The 24,860-nt window shown below is 47.8% G+C and overlaps 1 protein-coding gene across 3 annotated transcripts; it reads right to left on the bottom strand.

The window, feature by feature from the left end:
• Positions 1-793: 793 nt before the first annotated feature.
• On the bottom strand, positions 794-24,093 carry LOC120951127 (kinesin heavy chain). 3 transcript variants are annotated; one of them, XM_040369677.2, is made up of 9 exons: positions 23,984-24,093; positions 19,114-19,852; positions 11,355-12,193; positions 10,020-11,273; positions 9,816-9,917; positions 3,690-3,807; positions 3,274-3,613; positions 3,054-3,191; positions 794-2,961 (listed from the first exon to the last, which is right to left on the bottom strand). In XM_040369677.2, the coding sequence occupies exons 2-9, from the start codon at positions 19,258-19,260 to the stop codon at positions 2,948-2,950; spliced, it is 2,952 nt and encodes a 983-aa protein (XP_040225611.1). In that variant the 5' UTR covers positions 19,261-19,852; positions 23,984-24,093; the 3' UTR covers positions 794-2,947. The 3 variants fall into 3 exon arrangements, with proteins under 3 accessions (XP_040225611.1, XP_040225603.1, XP_040225619.1); XM_040369669.2 differs by having other exon boundaries at positions 23,883-24,086; XM_040369685.2 differs by lacking the exon at positions 23,984-24,093 and having other exon boundaries at positions 19,114-20,676.
• Positions 24,094-24,860: the final 767 nt, after the last annotated feature.

The raw sequence follows: 24,860 nt of genomic DNA, 5'->3' as shown, positions 1-24,860 counted from the left end.
GAGCTTTTGCTGAGTTAGATTTCGTTTCAAACATTGTTGAAACGTTTCAAGCGCGAAATGTTTCACGGGCTGGAATACTGCACGCGCTGGAGTTCCAGGAACTTGGGATCTCCCTTCCGCTTGCTCGTTTGGGGTGGTTTACAGGGGGGTTGTTCCCATCGAATGGAGAACAGTGTAGGCGCCAAATGCTACACTTTAATGGAGCGATTGATAATGGGGTGAGTTAGTGGAGTTGCTCAAAGTACGGCTCCGAAATGTCATCAAGATTCGGGAAAGAGCATGCTTTTCCACGGCAAACTTAACAAAGGCGACATAAAACATACACGGCTGGTTGGCTTGCCTTTTTTTTTGTCTTGTTTTACCATCAGTTGTATATTTTTGTTTGATCACTAAAATAAGCAGCAATTCAAAAAGTCCAGGGAGCGGTCGGGCGATCGAGACGATTGGAGGCCCCGGACAAAGACTCGAGCGAGAGGATGGGGGCGAGGGGGGGGATGGTTCTGGAGCTACATCATGTGTTGCAATGTTAGAATAAGGTTTATTAGCGCAATTTATCGCAGGCCAATCCTTCCCCCCCTCCCCCCTCCCCCCCGTTCTCTTTACCCCCTCCTCCTGCCCACACAAAAACCGTTCGACCTCGTCTGGGCGCGGGCCTGAATAATTTTGGGGATGCTGGGCGTCGGCGGCGGCGGCAGCAGCAACGGCTTGAAAAGCGTGTGTGATTACATGACATGTGTGTGTGTGTGTGTATGTGTTTGTGTTGTTGATTTTTCCTGTTTTTCTTCTCACTTGGTTTCTCTCTCTCTCTCTCTCTCTCTCTCTCTCTCTCTCTCTCTCTCTCCCTCTCTCTCTCTCTCTCTCTCTCTCTCTCTCTGCTGCATTCTATAAGCACCCAAACGCGCACAGGGATTTTCTTTCTGAATTTCCAAGCCCACCCACAACCTCCCCTCGGGAATGGATCATATCCATCGCCTTCAGGAGGAGGGGGGGGGGGGGGTATGAGTAGGATGGGGGTTGCCTCCATTTTTCTCCCCGGCTTTTTTTTTGTTGTAAATCTTTTTAATCGATTCGAAGCACCACCCACACCACACGACCAGACTGATTGTGGTCTGTATGTAGAAGATATAAATGTATGTGTGTGTGTGTGTTAAGTCAATTTTTTCTAACTTTCAAATTTCTTTGTTACTCCCTAGATTTTAGCCCACTTTAGCCCATATATTAGCCCCGCACTCCTCGTGCAAACATCTTAGACAGAGCGCGCCGGGTTTTGTTTTCCGTTTGCGAAGCGACACAACAAGACATTGATCGGTGTTAAAAGGATAAAAAAACACTCAGCTCAATACACACACACACACAAACACACGCTGGGAAAAGTGAGATACAACCAAGGCGGCATTCTCTCACTTCCGGTTTAGCGTTTTTCACCCTAAAATGGACCGTCCATTTAAGAGCTGTTGGATGTGTGTGTATGTGTGTGTCTATATCTGGAGAAGAAATGGAGACGCCTCGAAGGGCATGCTTTGCTTCAATTAGTTTACCGCCCTCCACCTTATATACTCTGTTTTCTAACGCACTTTCTCTCAATCTGAATTCCCTCCAGTCTCTCTCTCTCTCTATCTGGCCTTCTCGCTGTAATTATGCTTCACTTTTTGTTCAATTTTTTTTGTTTCCATTTACCGGCAAGAGCATGTGGTTTTTGTTTTTAACTAGAGCATACCATTGACTGAACGAGATCACAAACAAAAAGGTGAACTGTTTTGTGTGAATTAGTGGCCGTGTGTACGTATGCATGCGTGCGGGAGAGATAGATATATTTAAGAAGAAGAAAAAAAAGAACGTAAATAAGGAGGAATGATTCACGATATCCTATTGCACTTTCTCTCCAAACAAAAACTAAACCCCCTCTTCCCCCTGCCTGCTCCCATCCTATCGTAGTAGCGCGCAGTATATATTGGCTGCCATCACAAGTATAGTTAGCGTTAAATTGTTATAAAGTGGTTTTCTGTTTACTTTTTTTCTCGTCTTCCTCGTTTTCTTTTCTGTTTTTAAACTTACTCAAAGCGATAAGCACAATATTTACTTCTCCACCTTCCTGTTTATAGCCCACTCAGTTTTTTTTGTAATCGTCTCACAAGCCTTTGCCGTTTACCTAGGCGCGAGCCCTGTTGTGTTCCTTCCCTGTCCACACTCATTCTAATTATCTCATTCTGTTAACCGGTGTAGTGTATGTATGTGTGTATGTATGTTTGTTGCTACTCTGCTTCCTTTCTTCTCTCTCTCTCTCTCTCTCTCCTTCTTTCTTTTTCTGTCTTACACATTGCTCTTCTCTTTTTGCTACTGGCTTAAACGAATGACAAAAAATTACGTTATTAAGGTATAAGAATAAGAATAAGAATAATAAAAATACAATAATAATAATATTAATAATGTAGTACGCATACAGAACATAATAGTAGATATCTTTACAATTTCGCTATTCTGTCTCTATGTTGGGGTGGGTGGTGTTGTTTATTAAACGCCATGAAAAATAAAAGGGGAAGAGGGGATTGAGCATAAATTTCAAACCTACTTAAATGTGGGACCGGGACACGCGAGAGAGCAAGAGAGAAAGAGCCGAACGGTGATTTCATAGTGTGTGTGTGTGTGTCTGTAAGTATGTCTATAAATGAGCTTTCGTGGGGCGAGGGAGGGGGCCTGCTTTCCTGTCGCACGTTGTAATAGCTTCCTAGATACCGGTTTTTTTTTCATTGTCGGGTTTTGCACGATTTTGTGTAATGAATCTGTGTGTGTCTCTTTCTTCTCCGTCTCTAGTTCTTCCGCAGCGGCATTTGCTGTTGTTGCTGTTGTTGTTGGTGCATTTGCTGCTTTCGCTCCATCATTTGACGCTTCTATCCACTACTACTTAACCACCCGCCGCGCATTTTGTTCGCTACTCGCCAAAATGCATTCAACTGTCCATGTCTAAAACCAAAAAAAAATTGAAAATAGCAAAAAGGAAAAGAAGGTATGAATAATGGCGCTCCCTCTCCGCCCGTGGCTGCGAACATAGTTACCCTTAATCTGGGACTTTCGCTTCTCGTCCGCCATTGCCTTCGGCGTGATGGCGGTGCCGCCGCCCGGTGCCGTGGTGGCCGCGCCCGTACCGCCACTCTTGAACAGATATTGCCCCTGGCCGGCTCGAATAGGTTTAGCTGCGAATGGAAAACAAAAACGAAGCATTAATTTTCCACCCAAAAAGCGCTTCCGAGTAGGGCCCCCTGGCGGCTGGCTTACCGATTTGTGCTTGCGGTCCGCGGCGGGCCAAATTCTTCTGGCGCACCGCCTCCTTGATGCGGTCCACCTCGTACTGGTAGCGCTTCCGGTCGCGCATCGCACCCTCCTTCGCCTCCTTCAGCGCCGTCTCGAGCGCCTTCACCCGCTCGACCGTGGTCCGCAGGCGCTTCTCGAGCTTGGGCAGCTCGCACCGCAGGTCCGCATTATCCCGCACGAGCTGCTTGTGCACCTTCGTCAGCTGCTCGAGGTTGTTCTCGAGGAAGGAAATCTTCTGCTTCTGGGCGAGCGAGCCGCCGTCGTCCTCGGTGTCCTCCGAGTTGAGCGACTTCTTGATGCGGGCCTGTGCAAGGGGAAGACAAAAGGGATGAGATACAATCAAACCAGCAACACACGCGCGCGCGCAACACCACGCGTACCTGCAGGTCGAGCACGAACAGCTTGCGCAGCGCGTGCAGCGACTGGAGCTCCTTGGCCACCGTATCCTCCAGCCCCTTGAGATCCTTGCGGGCCTGTTCGCGTCGCTCGTCGGTAAGCCTGCAAGAGTAAACAAAAACAAAACCACAGCGAGACACATAATCCCGCGGTTAGTAAGGAAGATACGAGCGCGCACTAAACTCTAGCCGTGTAACGTAAAAATCAACGATAATCGATAACGTAAAACGAAATGAGAACAGAGTTTGCGTACAGATTCGTGTCTTTTTACGTTTAATTAACTCGGTTTTTGCTTGGTTGTTTCATACGTGTTTTCATGCTTCGCTTCCGCTGCCGATCTATCGCTCCCTATCTCTTCCTCGCATTACGATTACAGTGTTGCTCTCCACCTGCCTAGCGCGCAGCACGGTAACGTTGACAACATCTTTGGTTTTGTTTTTCGTTTAGTTCCAGCAAAAAAAAAACATACATTTACACTTTTTGTTGTTGTTTCACATTCCGATTAGCCTTCTCTCTTGCCAGGTTCTGCATTATACGTATGTATATATAAATATCTGTATATATATATATATGATCATCTCTCTTAGCTTATAAACTGTACATAACATATTTGGTTTGTTTTTCTTTTTGATTTTCTGAATTTCTTCTCTCCTCTTCCTTTACTGTACACACAAAGCCACACGGGCAATTTTTGTTTTTTTTTCTTCTCATTTTCACTACAGCACCTTCCCTGCGTCCAGTACGGGGGGAGGGGGGACACATTACTGTGTGGGCATCATCTGCCCAGTCAAATGCTTAATTCTAGCGTAACTGCGCTTGCATTCGATTGCCTACACAAATCGACCCGGCACTGCAAAAGCGGAAGCAAGCGCGGCATAATTTATGGAAAAAAGGAATTCTCTTTAGCAAGGGCGTCTTCTGGCCCCATCCGGTTTCACACCCGATTATTGTCCTGTATTAGCTGACCCCTTGCGCTGCCTGCCTTCGCGTGGATTGTGTGCGCGGCGTTAGTGATTTGCGATAGCTGGTCGTTGTCTACGCGCGCAGATATAGCAGCCCGAACATTCTCTCCGTATGATATGTGTGTGTGTGTGTTTAAGTTATATAGCTGTGTATGTGTGTCTGTGGGGGTTTTTGTGGTGTGTGTGCACAATTAAGTCTGTTAGAGTTATTTTGGGGTGCATGTTTATAGTGCGTGCTCTGTTCGTACGTATCCGTATCCTTTATTTTCGTTAGAAAGCTGAACTAAAGAGAGCGAGAGCGAGAGAGAGAGAGAGTGTGTACATTTCAAACGCAAAAAGGAGTACATATATATAGGATGGTAGTATGAGAGTTTCAGTAGTACAGAGAGAGAGAGAAAAAAAAGAACAACAAAAAACTGTTCAGGCATAATACAGAACGGAAGAGATGGAACTGAAACATAAAACATCTACCAAGGCGGATGGGGTGGTGGTGTGCGGGGAGGGGCAGGTTTTTTTTTGTTTTTGCTTGTTTGTTTACTGTACACTGCTTTACAAAGGCAAAAAACAAACAAAAAAGTTCGTCGCTTACAGCCGGAGACGTCGCAGCCCGGGAAGCCCTTTCCTCTTTATGCCCGCAACCCCAGCAAGCCGCATGGTCGCATCTGGTCGTGGTGGTTGTTAATAGATACTAACGCAGTCAAACTTCTCTCTCTCTCTCTCTATTCCTCTCTCTCGCTCTCTTTCGTAAAAGTATCCCTAACGACTGCAAGCCTAGATGCATCCTAGCTCCTAGTCAGTCTGTCTAGATATTTGCTAGAGCCTACCGCTTCCGAAGTCTTAATGGTCGATCCTGGCTTACCGGCAAAAACGGATTTCGACGCGATACAATACGCTCATATATGTTCTCATTTCGCTTTTGTGTTTCGTGTTTCTCTTATCGAAGATTTCAAGATGGGTCGGAAGGTATGGGAAAGGTTAGTGCCGCCATCCATCTGATTCGCTGAGCTCCCAGTAACATCGCAACATCGTAGCACAGCAACCTGGCACGCCGAATCGCACGCGCACGCTTGCTCGCCGTAAGCAGTGCGCGGAGGAAGCGCAGCAGTCCCGCCGGAGCAAACCTAGAAATACCTAAAAATCAGAACAGAAACGCACGCACGCACGCACTCGCCCGCCCCGAAGCCTGGATCACTGGTCACGCCATTCTGGACGGACGCTGCTGAGGACCGCGCCAGAGGAACCTGGAAGGCCTGGAAGCACTAGATATGCGGCCGATGTGTCTGGGGTCGCGGTCTGGACACCTTCGTACTCTGCTCTCTAACTGTCTTCTTCTTCTTCTTCTTTTTGCTCTCTTTTCGCTACAATGCTTCTTCATTCCTACCCTTACTTTCCTGGGCCGTCCTGGGAAAGTGTCTGTTGAAGTCTTTTGTTAAAAACAAAACAAAAAATGTGCCCTAACCAATCCATCGATTTGGTGGTGTGACAGTCCCGTTACAAAAAAAAGAGAAGAAAAAAAAACGCCACAACCGACACACGAATCACGCGCAAACCGGCCTTCTCTTCGGCTCCAGGGGTGGGTGGGCTTCGGCTTTTCGGCGCTTAGCGGGGCGTTCAATGTTTTTGGTTAATTAGGGTATTTTTTTGCTCTTTTAAAATACAGAAATATCAGCCCCCACTGCCGCCACGTCTTCGGCGGCGCAACCAGCGTAATGGTAGCGCGACATACATGGGGGGAAGAGAAAAGCTGAAAACAAAAATTGTGAAAGAAAAACTGGGCTAAAACACTACAACAAAACAAAACGAGACAGTGAAACAACTTGGCGGGAGGGGCGACCTGCAAAATTATGGATGAGTTTAAAGTTAATGAGTTAAAGGTAAAGGAGAAAAAAATAACAACAAAAAGTGACAACAATACAATAAAGTTAGCAACGGATAATCAATAATACGTTGTAAAAGCTTAACACCTAATCGGAATGTACACACATCAGCACAACGAAAATGCTCGAAGTAGGGAGAGAGGGGGAGATACAATTTAAAATTACTACAAAAAAAAAAAATATCCAAAACGCACATCTCGAAAGCGAAGGGGACCAAAGGGAGATGGCTAGCGCGATAGAACGAAAACACATATCAAGAAAATTGGGCACGTTTAGTGGGCTCATGTATGTGTCTATGTGTGTGTGTGTGTGTCTGTGGATGTTTTTACCGGCGCGTTCGCGAATGATTCGAACCTTCTTCATCGGATTCTGTGCGTCGTCTTCATCGCCTATCAAGAGTGTGATCTCCTATCGGGCTTATTTGGGGAAGCGTTGGAGCACGCGAAACAGGAGTGGCAGCCTAAGGGGGGCGGAGGGGGGCATTGTATTGCTAACACAAAAGCAATCGCTAATCGAAAACCTAATGCACTACTTGCGTTTGCTCTCTCTCTTGCGTTATCTTTATCACAGCTCGTTCAATATTGCCACGCCGCGCAGGCGAAGTTCCTTGGGCTGATGAGGGCCGCTTCCCTATAAACCCTATAGTGTGTGCCACACCGCCAGCAGAGCTGTGACCGGTGCTGCAAAATGTCATGATCATCGCGAGAAAATAAACATAGGAAACAATGAACATATCCGCGGTAGCTTGATGCTCATTGCTGATACTCAATAAAAGTGTGTCATGACTGCGACATGCGAATGTTTGAGTCCAACGTAATACTCTGACTGACATTTTGAGCTTAATAATCATGACTTTTTCTGACTGAGAGCAGTGCTTCCAGTCACCAACACTCATGACTGCAACGAAGCTCAAATCAGCTCACGTACACAGCTGAGATGATCAGAGATGAGATTTTATGTCAGCCGAAATTTGTCATGACTATGTCAGTGACGTTTTGCGGAACTGATCTCAGTAAATAAAAAAGTCATGACATAATGACTGACCAAGCGTTGGTCGCAAAAATGTCACGAAGCATTGCATTGATCACACCAATCTGTATCAATGTTGCTGAGTATCAGCCTCTGATTATCACAATTGAGTACGTGACACTGACATGACATTTTGTTTCAGTCCGATTGTTTTTATGACATTGACAGTGATATTTTGCAGCACTGGCTGTGGCCCACCGTATTGCACACACCCATCAGCAAACGCTTACCCTACTACCTCACCACCACCACGAACGATGATGGTGCGGGATACAGAAAATAGTCTGCAAACTAAAAGCTAAAACCTAACGTAAATCCTTCCACCGCTTCGAGAGGCAGTGGGCTTAGCGGCAAGCTTAACGTACAATGCAAAACGGAAATTTATACACGCACACACATAAAAATTGTTTGAAAAAAAAAACACACACACACATTCGTGACGTAACAATGCAGCAAAAGTGACTGCGCAAACCGGTAGATATGCTAATCGAACTTAGTTTTTTTCTTGCTCTTCTTCGAACGATAAGATAAAGTGTGTGTCCCCCTGATTTAATCTTACACAATCTTTAATTTTTTTAGAGAAGAAGAAGTCTTCCCCACCACTCTCAACTGTTCGTACCACATCGTCGCTGCTCTATAATACTATTATGACTGAGGGACTGAGGGGGGGGGGGGGGGGGTTTGTTTTTGGTATCACAGAAGCAAAAAGGCCTTTTTTTTGGGGGTGGAGATTTTGGGAGCGCAAAAGGAGCAGCATTTTTTTCTTCTACAGCATTTATCGTACAACCACCGCCGACCGGCACCGACTTTTTGCGTGCCTGGGAGTGGTCCGGTGGTGCTAGTAGCTCTACATATTAGTCAACAACATTTAACTAGGGCGTAATCTAACTTATCGTCGATCCTGCCACCCACCGTGGGCGGTGGGAAAGGGAAACGTGAACGTAAGCGCTTCCACCATATCTGCCCCACCAGCCACAGGCGGGTCGGTCGGATCGTAACTACCAGAACTAACAACACACAGTAACGAGACGGTTTGCGCGCGCGCGAGAGAGCGTGCGTCTCCAGGTCAAAGGATGAGAAGATTCGATGCGGAAAAAATCTTCATTTTCCTGTCATGATGAAAAACATAAGAAAGAAGAAGAGATGCTCCGGAAGGATGGAAATGCTAACAATAAATCACGCCAAACCGCGTCGCAATGTGCAGCGCTTGAGTTTTGAGCTTCTCTGAGATGCGTTATCGCCGTTATCGCTATGGGCGGGATAAGCCAAAAAGAGGAGCTTTTTTTTTGCAACTCTAATACTGAGCGTTTCGCTTTTCTGCCAAGAAAGCTTCGTTTTGCTCTAAAACTTTATACAAAACAATTGGACCGAAACGCAAAAAAAACGATATCAACTTGCCACACCATTACACAGTGAGTAGGAGATACCATTGCCACACGCACAGAAAAAAACGAAAGAGAGGGGGGAAGGAGAATGGGGTAGTCCCGTGGGTGGATTGTTTTACAGCACCAGCATAAACTGCGGGCAGCGGTGCGTTAGCAGCACCATCGTGAGGGAGATGAGCAGATGGAGCTGCAGCGTCGGCATGCCCTTCGGCAGCAGCGAGCTGATCAGCCGGCCGGGCCACCCGCACACCCCCTCCAGCTCGGTGCCGGCGACGCACGGTGCTGGGGAGGAGTCGGCCGAGCGGCACCGATGCTTCACGGGCGGTGCAACGGCCGCCGCCAGGCCGGGCGTTTCCCGCTCATCGTCCCGCTTCGCCCGCAGGTTCAGCACCCGGCGCGATTTGGTGGCACGCTTGCGGGCGGGCGGCTGCTGCTGCTGTTGTTGGTGGTGCCGTTCCGGTGTCGAGGACGGTGTCAGTTTGGCGTTTTCCTCGTTCGCCCGGTTCTTGTCGCGCTTCGACAGCCGCTGACCGACGGGAGACGCTAGCTTGCACGGCTGCTGGTGCTGCTGTTCGCCCTCACTGAGGACGGCCTGCAGTAGGCGCACGAGCTCCACGCTGGAGGCGGGTGACGCCAGCCCCGACTGGTAGTCGAGGGGCGTCCGGCGCTTGGCGGACAGTGGGTCCGCCTCCAGCGCTAGCCAGTCGTGCTGCTGCTTTTCGTGATACTGTTGCTGTTCTAGGAGCTTGTTCGAATCGAGGTTAGATGGATGATGGTTGTGGAAGGTAGTGGTAGTAGTAGTAGTAGTATGCTGTGGCGGTGTTAATAGTAGCGAGTCTGGGAAGGGTGATACTGACATAAGCGTCTGCAGCTTGGCCGACTTTTCCTGCTCCTCCTGCTTCAGCTTCTCGTAGTCCGCCGTCATCTGCTGGTGGGCAAGCGTCAGCTTTTGGTTGGTGCTGCAATACAAAAAAAAGAAAGAAAAAAAAAAGAATCATTAGCAATACGCTCGCACACACACCCCCACAGGACAAAGCAGCTTCTCCACACCCCCCACTTACTCCTTCAGTTCGTTGATCAGCTCCTGCTTTTCGGAGATTTCGTCGCGCAGCGCCGACACCTGCTTGGTGTGGACGTCGCGCAGCTGGTCCATCTGGCTCTCGAACGCCACCTTCAGCTGGTCGGCCCGCTGCTTCTCCTCCGCGTTCACCGCCGACACCTGCTCGGCCGCCTTCAGCTTGGCGCACTCCTCCCGCAGCGCGTCGATGTTCTCCTCGAGCGTGCGCTTCTTGTTCTCCGCCTCGCGCATCGACTCCTGCAGCGACTTCATGCGCGCCTCGTGCTGCGAGATCAGCAGCCGGCACTCGCTCAGATCCTTCTCGTAGTCGCCCACCTTCCGGCAGGTGTCCTGCTGCAGCGTCTCGAGGTTGGCGCACCGGGCGGACAGGTTCTTCGCCTCCGACTTCATCTTGCTGATGTACAGCCGGGCGACGGTGAACTCCTCCTCGACCTTGCCCGCCGACGCCTCCACGTTCATCTTCATCTCGTTCTGGTCGGCGGCGAGCGCCTGCCCGACCTCGGACAGGTCGCGCAGCAGGTTGGTCAGCATCTCGTTGATGCGCTTCTTCTGATGGGACGACATGTCCTTCAGCTGCTGCAGCTCCGACTGGACGCTGTTCAGCGTGGTCTGCTTCTGCAGCAGCTCGTCGTTCACCATGTCGATCTCCTTGTTCTTCAGCTCGATCTCCTGCGACTTCTGGTCGTAGTTGACCGCGAGCTCCTCGAGCGCCTGCAGCACCTCCTTCACCTCCTCCTTCGCGTTCTCGTTCTCCTGCTGGATGCGCGTCATCTCCGACTGGAGGTTCTCGTAGTCGCGGCGCGTGTTCGCGATCAGCTCCTCCTGGTCGATGATCTGCTCCTTCAGCTTCTCCACGTACTGCGACTGCTGGTTGATCTCCTCGTCCTTCTCGTCCAGCTGCTGGTACAGGCGCTCCCGCTCCACCTCGAGCGTGTCGCGCTCGGCGGACAGGGGCAGGCCGCCGCCGCCCGGTGTCGCCGGCACCGGCAGATCGGCCGGCTGGGCAAGCAGCACCTCCACGTTCGGCGTGCTCGCCTCCATCGCGTCCTGCTGCAGGTCGAGCTGCTCCTCCACGTTGACCGTTTCGCCCGCCCGCCACCGGGCCAGCTCCGCCTCGAGCTTCTCGATCTTGCCCTTCAGCTTCGTGTTCTTCTCCTTCTCCCGCTCGTACCGCCGCTTCCACTCCTCCGCGGTCAGCTCCTCGTTCACGCACACCACGTTCTTCACCGTCTTGGCTCTGTGGTTGAGGGGATAATGAAACCAAAAAAAGACACATTAAAAAGATGAATATTAAAGCAGCGCACGCACACAACATTACCTGCGGCCGAAATCGAGCGTCGACTTCGTTTCCGACTCGTTGAAGCTGGCGGGCGAGCAGCAGATGACGATCGTGGTGCGCGCATTGCCACCGAGCGACTCCTGCAGGATGCGGGTCAGCTTCGAGTCGCGGTACGGGATGTGGGTCTTGTTGCCGTCCGCCAGCGCCGAGATGACGTTGCCGAGCGCGGACAGCGATTTGTTGATGTTCTTCGCCTCGTCCAGCACCGTGCCCTCCGCGCCGGTCTTCGACACCTTCTCCGAGCCGGCCAGATCGACCAGGTACAGCTTGCCGGACAGCTTCTTCTCGTTCTCCATGTTCTCCTGCTTGACGTTGATCAGAAAGACCGAGTGGGAGCGGGACGAGTGCTCGTTCATGTTCGTCACCGCGATGTGCCGGTTCGATTTGCCCTCCTCGATCACCTCGAACACCTCCTCCGGGCTCGAGACGAACCGCTCGGACGCACCCTTCACGTACGGCACCCGGTTCTTATCCTCGTGCACGCTCAGGTTGACCTTGGACACGTCCAGCAGGTCGCGGATCTTGTCCATGTAGATCTCGTAGTACGACACCTTGATGTGGAACTCGATGTTCATCTCCATCGTGTAGATGTGGTTGAAGATGTCGTTCACGATGCGCGGTATGATGCCCTGCTTGGCCGGGTCGCCGATCACGCCCTCCATCGTGTGCGTCTTGCCGGACGACGTTTGGCCGTAGGCGAAGATCGTGCCGTTGTAGCCGGCCAGCACGTCCGACACGATCGATTTCGCCGCCTCATTGTACACCTTCTCCTGTGTCGCGTTCGGCTTGAACACTTTGTCGAACAGGTACACCTTGCCCTGCGTGTGGGAGAGAGAAGGTGGTTAGTGTCGTGACGTATCGAATTATCTCTACAACGATGATTGTTGATGTTAGAGCATCTTTCAAGTTGAAGTTATCAAATGCACTAAAGCCCAACAACATTCCCCAAAGAAAAAAAGCCTCGCAACGTTCCTCGACGTCCGGAAATGCTTTAGCCGCACGGCGATGATCATATATTGGAGCAACGCTGCTCCCCTCAGGGGGTTTGGGATGAGCAAAACGAACGTCACACGCAATCGCTGTGTGAGACAAGACGCATCCGCGCGGATATGCTGCCGCGATTCGTCATGCCTTTTAAAATAAACACACTCGCCACAGCCCTGCCGAGGAGAGAGAGAGAGAGAGTAGGTTGGCAAAACAGATAGTGAAGAGGCAACGCCGCCGCCGAATCAGAGCACACAAACAATTCGCTCGAGACGATGAGGTTTATAATGGGCGAGAGAGAGAGAGAGAGATAGAAATAGGGTAATCCACATGATACCCTATGTGGCGGCGAAGATTGTTGGCGCAGATGAGCAAACATGCTACACACTCCATGCTAAAGTGAAGCGCAAATGTACGATTCACCAACCTTTGTAACCTTCTATCTAACTTGTCACTTTTGACTTTTGGCGAAGGGTGGGGACAGGATCGGTACCAGTGATAGAGGAATTGTGTGAAGAGAAATTTGAACCCATTTCGGCTCTTCTTTCTCTGTCGGGCGTGTGTGTGTGTGTTTTGTTTTTCTTCTTTTTCCCGTGGCAAGCGAACAACATGCAGGCTTCTTTTAGCATTCTAACAACGGCAGTGCTGATGATCTCATTGCAATCATACACGTACGCCACACGAGCACCGGTGCGCGGGTGATGGTTGAGGTGTGCGCAGCTAATGAGCGGTACATAAAATCGATATCACTCGGCCGCTCCGGGTGGAATTGCGGGAGCTTGGAGCAGTCGTTTTGTTCGCTACCAGGCCCTCCCGTATATGCTCGGCGTGCACTATACTTTAATGGTCTTTTTTACAGCATTGAGCTGCGTTACGGTTAATCTGACGCAAGATCTGTGCGTAAAAAAGGGTACGACTACTGAGCTAGTAATTTGTATCATTCCGATGTTCTAGTGAGTAAGATGTCTTTCAAAAAGTAATTTTCAGGACAAAAAGTCACTTAAAAGAAATTTTCTGAACAATACATTAATAAGTGGCTGATAGAATGAATGTTTGAGGCACTAGCCCATTTTACAAGCGTATCCCAATTTTTGGAATAGAGATTCAAACCTTTAAAAAACAGTCAATGTCCAAACCATCCACAGATGCTGATTGTCAGACGTTTAGGCACCATTCCAGAGACACATTAGAAATATCTCCTGTTGCATTCTAAGCCCTTGCATGTGATTTCAGTCTGCCAAAATTATGGAAGCAAAATTTTGGAGAAGTTCTAGGCAACTTGAAATAAAAAAAAATCCAATTATTTCTGTCTTCTAAGTTATCGACCTACTTTGATTATTGCGATTAAATTCCAGCGTATAAGAAACATTGCAGTATTGTTCCAGACCAACTTTAGAGCCCACTGCTTTTCGGTTTCATTTGCAATGTACACCAGCAGAGAGTCTCTGGCGTCCTTGGAGCATTTATACACATTAGAACGTCTGCTGAAATAGGCATTCCAATCCACTCCAAAGCCCTTCTTAATACACAGGATCAGTAAAGAAACTATGTGTCTTAGTTGTCAGTGTCTCTCAAAAGTCTCTCAAAAGGAATTTTCTGTAAAATACATTTATAAATGGCTGATAGAATGAATGTTTGAGACACTAGCCCATTTTCGAAGCGTATCCCAATTTTTGGAATAGAGATTCAAACTTTTAAAAAACAGCCAATGTCCAAACCATCCACAGATGCTGATTGTCAGACGTTTAGGAACCATTCCAGAGAAGCATTAGAAACATCTGTTGCATTCTAAGCCCTTACATGTGATTTCAGTCTGCCAGAATTATAGAAACAACATTTGGAAACGTTCTAGGCAACTTAAAATTGAAAAAAAACGAATTCTTTCCACCTTTTAAGTTATTGAGCTAATTTAATAAATATTATTAAATTCCAGCGTATCAGTAACACCGCAGCATTGTTCCAGACCAACTTTGAAAGCCATTGTAGAGCCTACTCATTCTCGATTTCAATTCCAATGTGCTGGCGTCCTTGGAGTATTTCCCACATTAGAACGTCTGCTGGAATAGACATTCCAATCCACTTAGAAGCTCATCTTAATACAAAGGATCAGTACAGCAACTGTGTTTTTCTTGGCAGTGAATGCCACAGTACCACATCAACAAGGCAATGGGAGACCTTTTATTTCATCTGTTATGCAAAGGTGGGATGCGTAATTTTGAGAATATCACTCAAAACATATTTCCTGAAAAATACATTTCTAAATGGCTGATAGAATGATTGTTTGAGGCGCTGGCCCATTTTCCAAGCGTATCCCAATTTTTGGAAAAGATATTCAAACCTTTAAAATAAACAATATCCAAACCACCCAGAGAATCTGGTCATCAGTTGTTTAGGCACCATTCCAGAAAAGCATTAGAAACATCTCCTGTTGCATTCTAAGCCCTTGCATGTGATTTCAGTCTTCCAGAATTATGAACGCTATTTTTTGGAGACGCTCTAGGCAACTTTAAATTACAAAAAAATCTAATTCTTTCTGTCGTCTAAGTTGTTGAGCTAATTTGATTATTATTAATAAATTCTAGCGTATGAGAAACACCGCAGCATTGTTCCAGACCAACTTTGGAAGCCATTGTAGAGCTTATTTCTTCTCGCTTTCAATTCCAATGTACACCAGCAGAGTCTCTGCGGTCCTTGGAGCATCTCGAAACATTAGAACGTCTGCTGGAATAGACATTCCAATCCATTCAGAAGCCCATCTTGATACACAGGATCAGTACAGCAACTGTGTGTCTTAGTTGGCAGTGTGTGCCACCACACTAACAAGGCAATGGGGCCTTGTATTTCATTTGTTGTGCAATGGGTATTGCGTGCCCGTGAAGACAGGCTTGGCAGATTGGTGTTTTCTTCCCTTTCACACACAACCAAATTTCTAGAGCTTTCGTCTGCGCGCGTGTGTGCAAGGTTTTTCTCTTCTATTGCTTCTTCTCCTTAGTTGGTCAGACTTTCCATCGCGCCGTTAGCGGCAAGCAAAGTCCAGCTGACCCACTGAAGCGTGCAACCCTCCACGCGATGTATATGTGCCCGTTGGTATATGAGCTCGAAGTTAAGGCAGTGGTGTATGTATAAATTATATTATAATAAACGTTAGCGAATATATAGCAAAAGAAGAAGAAAAAAGCACAACACACACATACACACATACACACATACATATTTCCAGAGCACTAATCACGCCACGGTTCAGTGCGGTTTGCTTCCGGTGTGCACCGCTGCCCGAGCATTATGAGGAGCGACAGAGGCAGCGAGCAATTTAACCAACGAAAGAAGGGTACAGCAAAAGGGGGATGAAGATAAAGAAGCAAAAAAAAAACCCCACCACGGGCGCAAGTCGGAAAGTTTCGAGCGCTTTTATTTATAGCTTTCCTTCTGCCCGCACCAGTTGTCCAAAAGGCTGGCCACGCTCTCCCTCGGTCGGTCTAGGGACGGGGGCCGGGGGCAAAAAGCACACACTTTCATGTACGCAGCCCCCCTCCAGTGTGGTTCCACTGGTTTGGCTCAGTAGGTTTTTTTTTTGCAGCTCTCCGAGAAGAAGCTACGAAAAACTAATACAAAAAAAAAACTATCATAAAATTCAGCACAAGATGACTCCCCGCGTACGTACGCCCCAAAGTGGAAGAAGAAAGAGGATAAGAGGAATCGTTGCGAGATCATCACACAACCACCATTCCACTGGTCGATCGGGGGGATGGACGATGATTCAGCACAACGCACACGCTGCTGGAGAGTTGAAGTTGGGTAAGTTTTTTGGTGAGTGGCATCGTTCCTTTTTTTATCAACTCTGCTTCTCTTCCTTACTGTCTGCCAATCGTTCACCTTCTTTGCCTCCACCACGTGGGGTGTCTTTTTTTTTTTTTTTTTTGGTAGGCTGCTAACCATAATTTGAATTTAACTAAAAACACATGACGCCGCCAGCGGCTGGTGTCGGATGCGCTCATTCCGTTTCTAGCCCCGACACGCGCGTGTCTCGCGGCCCGAACCGCCGAACCTGACGTCACTCGGTACCTTCTTCTGGCTGATGCGCTGATAAACGAGGTGTCAAGAAACGGCCACTCAGTACCGCACGAGCGGGAGGGTTAATCGGCATCGGCAAAGGGTTTCTGTTGTGCCTTGTCTAGCTGCACATCGCTCCAAAAACTCCCCCAAATGTGGGCATCCTGTACACACTGGGGAACCAACGCTGGCAGCGGCAACGTGCCGCAATACAACACCACCTTAACAGTGTCCCACTCTACACACAGCGCAGCATATATGGTGGTGTAGGCGAGAGGGAGCGGCGAGTGGGAAGCGAGAAGAAAGGCTATGTGCCGTGCCGTGCTGCAGGCGTACAACGGTACAAGCAACAGCAAGCCGAGCTTTCGCATACGATGATGACGAAGATGGTGGCCGCATGCTGCCGGCCATTAAATGCACGCCAACGCATGACCGCTAGCTCCAGGAACTAGCAACAACCACAACAACAAAAAGGAGACACACACACACACACACAAACACTATTTAGAAGGGGACGGGGTTTGCTGTGCGCCAATGGGGGTAATTGTTTACTCTGGTGACTCATTCGCAAGCGCGCGCTGTGTGTTTGTGTGTGGGAAGGGTGTGGTAAATGAGAGCAAAAAACATTAAATCAACACATACACCCACACACACACACACACACACACACAAGCAAATACGCATGTTTCGGTTTTGATGAATCGTAGGTTGAAACCTGCGATGCGTTGCGCCGGAATTTAATTAATAATGATTTAAACCAAAAAAAACGCATCTTTATACGCAAACGAACCTGTACGCCTTTAAGCGCGCTCGATCACGGTACGCCTCCGTGGTGGAAGTGGTAGCGGCACGAGCCGCACTTTGTTGGGTGCATGCATGCAAGCAGCGCGGACTCGAGTTAGAATCTCACATTGAGTTTAAAGCAATATTGATGCAGTTTAATTTCGAAATGTTTTTCCACACCCATACTTATCGATTATTTAAAAATGATTGAATAGAAAAAAAAAGATCAATCTCGGGTCCCCGGCTCTCTCTCTCTCTCTCTCTCTCTCTCTCTCTCTCTCTCTCTCTCTCTCTCTCTCTCTCTCTCTCTCTCTCTCTCTCTCTCTCTCTCTCTCTCTCTCTCTCTCTCTCTCTCTCTCCAAAGCCCCCCGATGGCGTGTTGTAGCCCTAGGTCAGGTGTGTGTGGCGTATATGTGTTAACCCCCACACATATACGGTAATATATAACAAATGTACACCCAAACTGATTGGAATCCCCTTAATACTAGTACTACAATCAATAGAGAGGTAAGGAAAATCCAGTGCACAAAAAGGTGTGTGTTTTGTGTCTCGTGAAGCGAACAAAACGGGGTGTACCATCAGCAGCATTGGGGCAGCAGCAAGCACAGAGCAAGGGCAATTATTATTATTATTATTGGGTTCGGTTCCACACGGTTGAATGGTGGTACTCTCGGTTGAATGGTGGGCAGGCCGGGGGCGTGTGCTGCTGTGCTGTTGTGGTTGATTGCGGCCGCGGGAGGATGGAGAAAGCACACCCACTGCCGCCTGCTTGCAGCCGAAGAAAATGGGGAGGAGAAAATTGATTTTCCCTCTCTGGATTGATTGTTGAAGCGCTGCCTTGTCTCTTTTGCTTGCTTGCCTTGCGCTGCCGCTACTAAGCCAAATAATAACAATAAAAAAAATTAAAACAGCAGACTGATTTAAAATTAAACAAAACATACACACCTTCAATGGTTGTCCCTTTTTTGTTATATTTTTCACGAATTGTAGCAGTATTTTAACGTTCAATATCTCTTCCAAACCAAAACCAAAACCCAAAATCTCTTCAAAACCAAAAAAAATAACTGCATCCCGTGTCCCCATGCGCATGTGTACCAAATAGGGCCAAAACTTGCAGAGCCCAAATTTTCAAGGTCGCAAACGTTTGTTTTTTTTTTGTTTGCCAAACTCCCTCCTAGCATTTAGGCATGGCCGGAACGTTGGAATGGCCGGTCACATGATGGCTCTACCAGCAAACAGAAATCGGAAAATCACATTTCGATTTGCAAAAGACATTCTGGGAAATTACCTAATGCACCGCAACAGTGGCAAATCGGAAAAGCTTTCCATTCTTCCACTTTTCCATTCGAACCCTCGCACACAAAAAAAACAGAAAGCAATGGCAATGACTGTCGTTGAGGCCTGCGCGTACTGCACAAACATTCTGTTGCATGGGGGGCATGCATGGGGGGTTTCTTTTTTCTCCAAAAACCCCAAATGAAAGAGAGGGAGAGAGATAATATAGCTGAGCGAAAGACAATGGAAAAATCAAACGTAGAAAGCTTCGGGCAGGAGAAAAAAAAAGGCAAAAACATGTCATTACAGCTGATTTTTCCACTTTTTAGGCCACACATTTTATTACCGTTTGGCTCATAGTTTCGCGTACGTTCCGCCATTTTGAGGTGGGCTTTGTTTTTGGCTGCCCTTTACGGGCGGCGGGGCTGCTTTGCACATTTCGCTTCACTGGTAAAGCTTTTCCCGTACCACTCGGCATGGACTTAACAGCCCTGGAAAAGGAAAAGCTTTCCCCGTTCTTGTCGTTGCGTAATACGAAAACAAGTGACAAAGACACACACACACACACACAGACACACAACCTTCCCAAATTTCCTCCCCGAAGGTCATCCCCATTTTCACCTACCCCTCCTTTCCTCCTACTTACCCCGATCGAGAGACAGTTTTCCTCCGGCCCGGACGGGAACTTGACGACGAACTTCGAGCCCGCAAGCTCCTCGCTGTCGTTGAGCGGGCGGAAGCGGCACACCACCTTGATGCTGTCCTCCGCCGGTATTTCCCGCACGCCCGACATCCTGGCTGCTGTTGCTGTCTACACGTGTGTGTGTACGCTACTGGAAAAGGGTAGAAGGAGCAGGAGCGCCTAACAGTGTTGTTGCCCCCGTTCGCTCGCGATGGGTGGTGGGCGCGGAGGTCGCTGCTGTGGTGCGGGGCTGCGTCTCCTCAACGCGCACATACACACAGAGGTTCGCACACGCGCGCACACACAGTGCGCGGCTATATTTAGGACACTCTACACACACACACACACGCGTGTACAGACGATTTCCTTTCACTGTTGTTGTTGTTGTTGTTGTTGGGAGGCTTTTCCCGAGAGCTTTTCGCTAGAATCGTCCGCAGCGGCGGAAAACCCGCACACACTCACATACAAAAAAACACACACAAACACACTGATTCTTCTTCTTCTTCTTGCTGCAATCACTTCTTTTGAACCGTTTTTTTTTCACTCTTCAATTTTTTTTCTTATAATGGCGCTTCCAACTTAAATTGTTTGTGTGGCACACACACACACACACACACACGCGCACGGTTTGCTTTAATCTGTTTTGCCCGGAAAAATGTCTCTGGGCTTCCGTCCACCAACTCTCTGTCCACCTGCTGTGCACCTGTATGGGCGGTGGAAGGGATCGAAACGGATGTGAGGAATGAAACAAACAACACACACACACACACACAAACCACCCGTGCGGTCCGTGCTGGTTTCGTGTGAACCGAACCACACTACATAGCGAACTGGAGGGACAAGCTGCTGCCGCTGGCTGCTGGCTCGTGAAAACCGACGATGACGACGGCGCAACGGAAACCCGAGAAACTCCGCCGACAGCCGAGAAAGCAGCAAGAACACACACACAGACACAAACGTGCGTGCGTGTGTGTGTGTGGTAAGCACGAGGAGAGGAAAAATAAAAGCGCCGGAGAGCGCGCCCGATCGGCACGAGGGAAAATCGATTGCCATTTTCTGTTTGGTGTTTTGGTGTGTCATGCGATGAGTGGAAAATGGTTGTGCTAAAGGTTCCAAGTCGAGTGGAGTTCGTAAAAATGGTTACATTTCGATTTATCGCCATCCATTTGAATGGATGCATGGGTGGCTTTTCTCGTAGACAGTGGTACCCACCTGCGAGGGAAGTCTAAGCATCCCCAAGGCTTGTTCTGGGAAAAAGGAACACGCGTTGGTTGTAAATATGAGTTTCAAAAGCGTTTCAGCGATGCTCGGATGGAGTTGAACGCTGCAATATACGCTGAATTGACATTCTACCGCAAACAATTGGGTCCGCGATGACATGTTAAACTGTCCTGAAACAGCTTTAGTCACGAAAAAAAACTCTAACAGGGATTCAAATAGTAACGCATCCTTGAACAAAATTTTCGGAGTCTAAACTTTCTGCTTGTAAGAGATACTTGAATGCAACATCACGTTTAGCGTAGAAAACAAACACACCCAAAACAGGTGACTGACCTTCAATTTTTTGGGATGGAAAAGGAAGGGAAAAGGGAGGAAAAACAGCTTTTTGAGATCCCAAAAAAGGAACTTTCCCGAAAGCTTCTCTCTCTCTCTCTCTCTCTCTCTCTCTCTCTCTCTCTCTCTCTCTCTCTTTCTATTTTTCTCTCTCTCTCTTTCTGTTTCTCTTTCTTTCTATTTTTCTGTTTCTGTTTCTTTTCTGTCTCTCTTTCTTTTTCTTTTTCTGTCTATCTTCCTTTTTCTTTATCTGTCTCTCTTTCTTATTCTTTTTCTGTTTTTCTTCCTTTTACTGTTTCTGTCTCTATTTCTTTCTTTCTTTTTCTTTCTCTCTTTCTTGTTCTTTCTCTCCTCATTGTTCTTTCTCTCCTCATTGTTCTTTCTCTCTTTCTTTTTCTTTCTCTCTTTCTATTTCTTTCTCTCTTTCGTTATCTTTCTATCTTATTCTTTCAATCTTTTTGTCTCTAGTTTTTTTTATGTTTCTCTTTTTCTTTTTTTTTTCTCTCTCTCTTTCTTTCTCTTTCTCTTTCTCGCTTTTCTTTCTTTCTCATTTTCTCTTATTGTCTCTTTCTGTTTCTGTCTTTCTTTCTCTTTGTCTTTTTCGCTTTTTTTCTTATTCTTTTCTTCTTTTTTTCTCTGCTTGTTTCTCTCTTTTATCACCTTCTTGCTTTTTTCTTTCTCTTTTCTCTCTTTCTTTCTCTCTCTCTATCTTTCTCTATATCTTCTTCTCTTCCCATCATTCTTTCTCTCGCTCTCCTGCTTTCTCTTTTTATCTTTTTTTTTTCTCTCTCTCTATCTTCTTCTCTCCCCATCTTTCTCTTTATCTCACTCTTTATCTTCTTCTCTCCTCATCTTTCTTTCTCTCTCTTTATCTTCTTCTCTCTCCATCTTTCATTCTCTCTCTATATATATCTCTCTCTATCTCTCTCTTTCTCTCACTCTACCGTTTGCTGTTCCGATGGAAAACGTCATCCCGAAGCGACTCCGGCGAGCGTGCATGAGAGTTTTAAGAAAATGGTTCCCAGAAAGGGCCGAGAGGACGACGACGACGACGACGACTATAATAATTCGGCCCCCGAAGTGCCACCACACGACATCGATTTCCAGAGTTCGTAGCAAGCGAGCGGGTGTGGAAAACCGTACAATGCACCACCTCGCGCTGCACATTGATTTTCCACCGCCCGCTGGTGCAGGTGGTTCGTTGCGTGTCAGCGCTCTATTGCCCAAACCCATTTTCACCATCCCTGGTTGTGTGTGTTGGAAAAGGAGACGTCTTTTGCACCATTTTCCTTGGGTCTTTCCTTCTTCGCTGAATTGTAGTAGAGCCACCCAACGGTCCGGAACGGGCGGCTACAAACGCACACACACAGCATGGCCAGCATGAAGCAGGGGCTGACGTGGATTAGCGGCGTTTTTTTCCGGTGAATCAAAATTCTCTTCAATTATCTTTTAACTCGCCTTTTTTTCGTTTCTCTCTCTCTCTCTCTCTCTCTTCTTTGAGCAATACGAACGTGGCTCAACCGTTACTACACACGGGGGGCACGCACGTCGAGTTTTCCAACACCGACACCAACAGGGGGTACACTACAGGGAAAGTATACAACATAAAACAATGATGTCACTGGAAAATATGGCATTATCATGCTAAATTTTGATTTACCCGAACAATATAGAGAGAAGAGAAACGGGGTCAATTAATAACGGTTTTTTGTATCATTTAATAGCAAAAAAAAGCAGCAAAACCTAATTATCAAGTGCAATTGCTAGTGCTTCTCTCTGTTTCTATCTCGTTTTCTCTGTATCTTTTAATCAGTTTTCCCCTCCTTGTGTGTCTGTAGTGTACGGACATTCCAGAGAAAATCTTTTCACACACACAAACACACACACGCGCGCAAGATGGCCAAGAAGGGAAAGAGAAAGACGCAGAGGTAGAGGATGCCGGAAAAGCCCACGACAGGACGTGTACGTGATGGTGAAGTCGTTCGGGAGAAGAAGAAAAAAAAAACACCCCACCGTGCTTGTAGAGGAGAAAAGGCGAGAAGGGATGGGGGTGAATAAAAGATAAAAAGAAAAAAACTAAACACGCGCACACACACACACACCACGTGCGATGTGCATTGTATTAGGAAAATTGCACCATCGGAATGGGGTGGGGGGTGGTCAAAATCGATCGGTAAGAAAAATCGAACCACTCACGTCGACGAGAAAAGAAAATGTCCTCAACCGCACACACACACACACAAAGGTAGGGAAAATTGTTTGCTGGTGTAAACACAGGCCCGGACATCTTCACACGCACACCTTTACGTTGTCGGGCACATCGGCAAATACACGCACACACACACACACGCACACACGGACCACAGAAACACCGACCAAGGTGTGAACACGGTGTGCTGATGAGGAACGCGCACGGAAGATGCGCAACGGGTGCGCAAGGCAAATGGGAGGGGGGGGGGGGGGGGGGGAGGTTGGCGAACGTCTCCGGACACCGGCTGCGCGGAGGAAAAGCTCTGCAGGCTGCCTTTTTTTTTCTCACCACTTTGCAGAAGAGGAAAACAAAAAACAAAACCACCGGCTAATCAATTGCATCAAAACGGCAGCAGCAGCAGCAGCAGCATAAATAACATGGCTTCTAACAATGGCCTCTCTTTCTCTCTCTCTCTTTCGCTTCCGCTCTCGATCTAGGCGAAGCACGGGAAATGGCGAAAAAAGCGCTGACTGACGGTTTTTTTTACGCTTTTCCTGCCTTTTCCTCTCCTGCCGCTCTTCACGCTTTCCGCAGCCGGCGATGTAACGAAGCAGGAATTGCGGGATGGGGGATAAGGGGAGCCGGGGGAACTAGCACAACACGCACGCACATAGAGATTCTAAAGTTTTTCCACACAACGCGCTGAAAAGAAGTGTGGTCCGAATTTGTTTCGGGAAAAGCTCCGAAATTTGCCACAGGAAAAAAAAACACACACACACACACGAGCCGCCGCCTCACACACACACACACACGCACAGTTCGCCTCTATTTCCGCTGCCTCCGGCTGCTTTGTCACGCACACCCACACAATGGCACTATCCGTTGCGGTGTGTGGCAGCGTTACGGGGGAGGAGAGTTTTTCTCTTGTTCGGTATTTTTTCTCCACTTTTTCACAACCGCTGCGAAGGGCTGGGATGGGACAGCTTACCACGGACGACGATTTTTCGCACCGCGCCTACAGTTTTTTTGACGGCGTGGAGTGGTGGGGTGGGGGGGAGAGAGGAAGGGAAGAAACAAAAAGAAAACTACTCTTCGCTGTGCATTCGTGGTTTCCCGTTGCCGTATCGCGATCTCCCCGAGCACACACTGCGCAGTGTGCGTGTGTCTCCGACTCGACTGTGCTGGCACGGATAATGCGGCCCTGGAGCGGTCGCCTCGTTTGACAGCTTTGGCTGCCGGCGCGTTGACAGCCGCGGGTCCAGCGCTCGAACGAATGGTTTGACGTTCCACGTGCGTATTTTTGTTTTTTGTTGCTTCAACTTTTTGAACTTTTTGAATATTGAACGATGAAAGATGCTACAATTTACGCAGGACATGTTGATTTTGCATGCTTTTTTATGTGAAATGGCATTTTGTATTGCAATTTATTTTGGTTTTTGTTGTTTTTTTTTTGCGTGTATCGAACACACCCAGCATGTCGCTGTTTACGCCATCTCTCTCTCTCTCTCTCTCTCTCTCTCTCTCTCTCTCTCTCTCTCTCTCTCTCTCTCTCTCTCTCTCTCTCTCTCTCTCTCTAATTCCAGTTGGTCGTGATCAAAAGTATTTCCAACATTTATTGTTTTTTGCATTAATTTTTGCTTCCTTCCATACAAAACGAACTTGAAATCTTAAAAAGAAAATAGAAAATTCGAACACATCTTCCCTGTTTCGTGCTGCTCAGAAAGGTACTGGCCGTTTCTTTTGCCATCTCTTTTCCTTCCTTTAATCCAGTCCCTGGGTCGTAATCCACACCAGCTCATGGCCTGACTAACGGAAAACCTTTCTTCCATCGAACATAAATCTATTTTGTCTATCGCAAATAGCTTCAATCGCTGCAATCAACGTCAGCGAAAGTTCAACGATAGAAGCTGTGTTTGAATTCGCTTGTGTTGCCTGGCTGGCATCCGCCGTATAGCATCATCATCTG

This window comes from Anopheles coluzzii, chromosome X (assembly GCF_943734685.1).
Source record: "Anopheles coluzzii chromosome X, AcolN3, whole genome shotgun sequence".
Lineage (NCBI taxonomy): Eukaryota > Metazoa > Arthropoda > Insecta > Diptera > Culicidae > Anopheles > Anopheles coluzzii.
The sequence above is the reverse complement of the archived record's forward strand: the minus strand, read 5'-3'. Positions and strand labels throughout refer to the sequence as shown.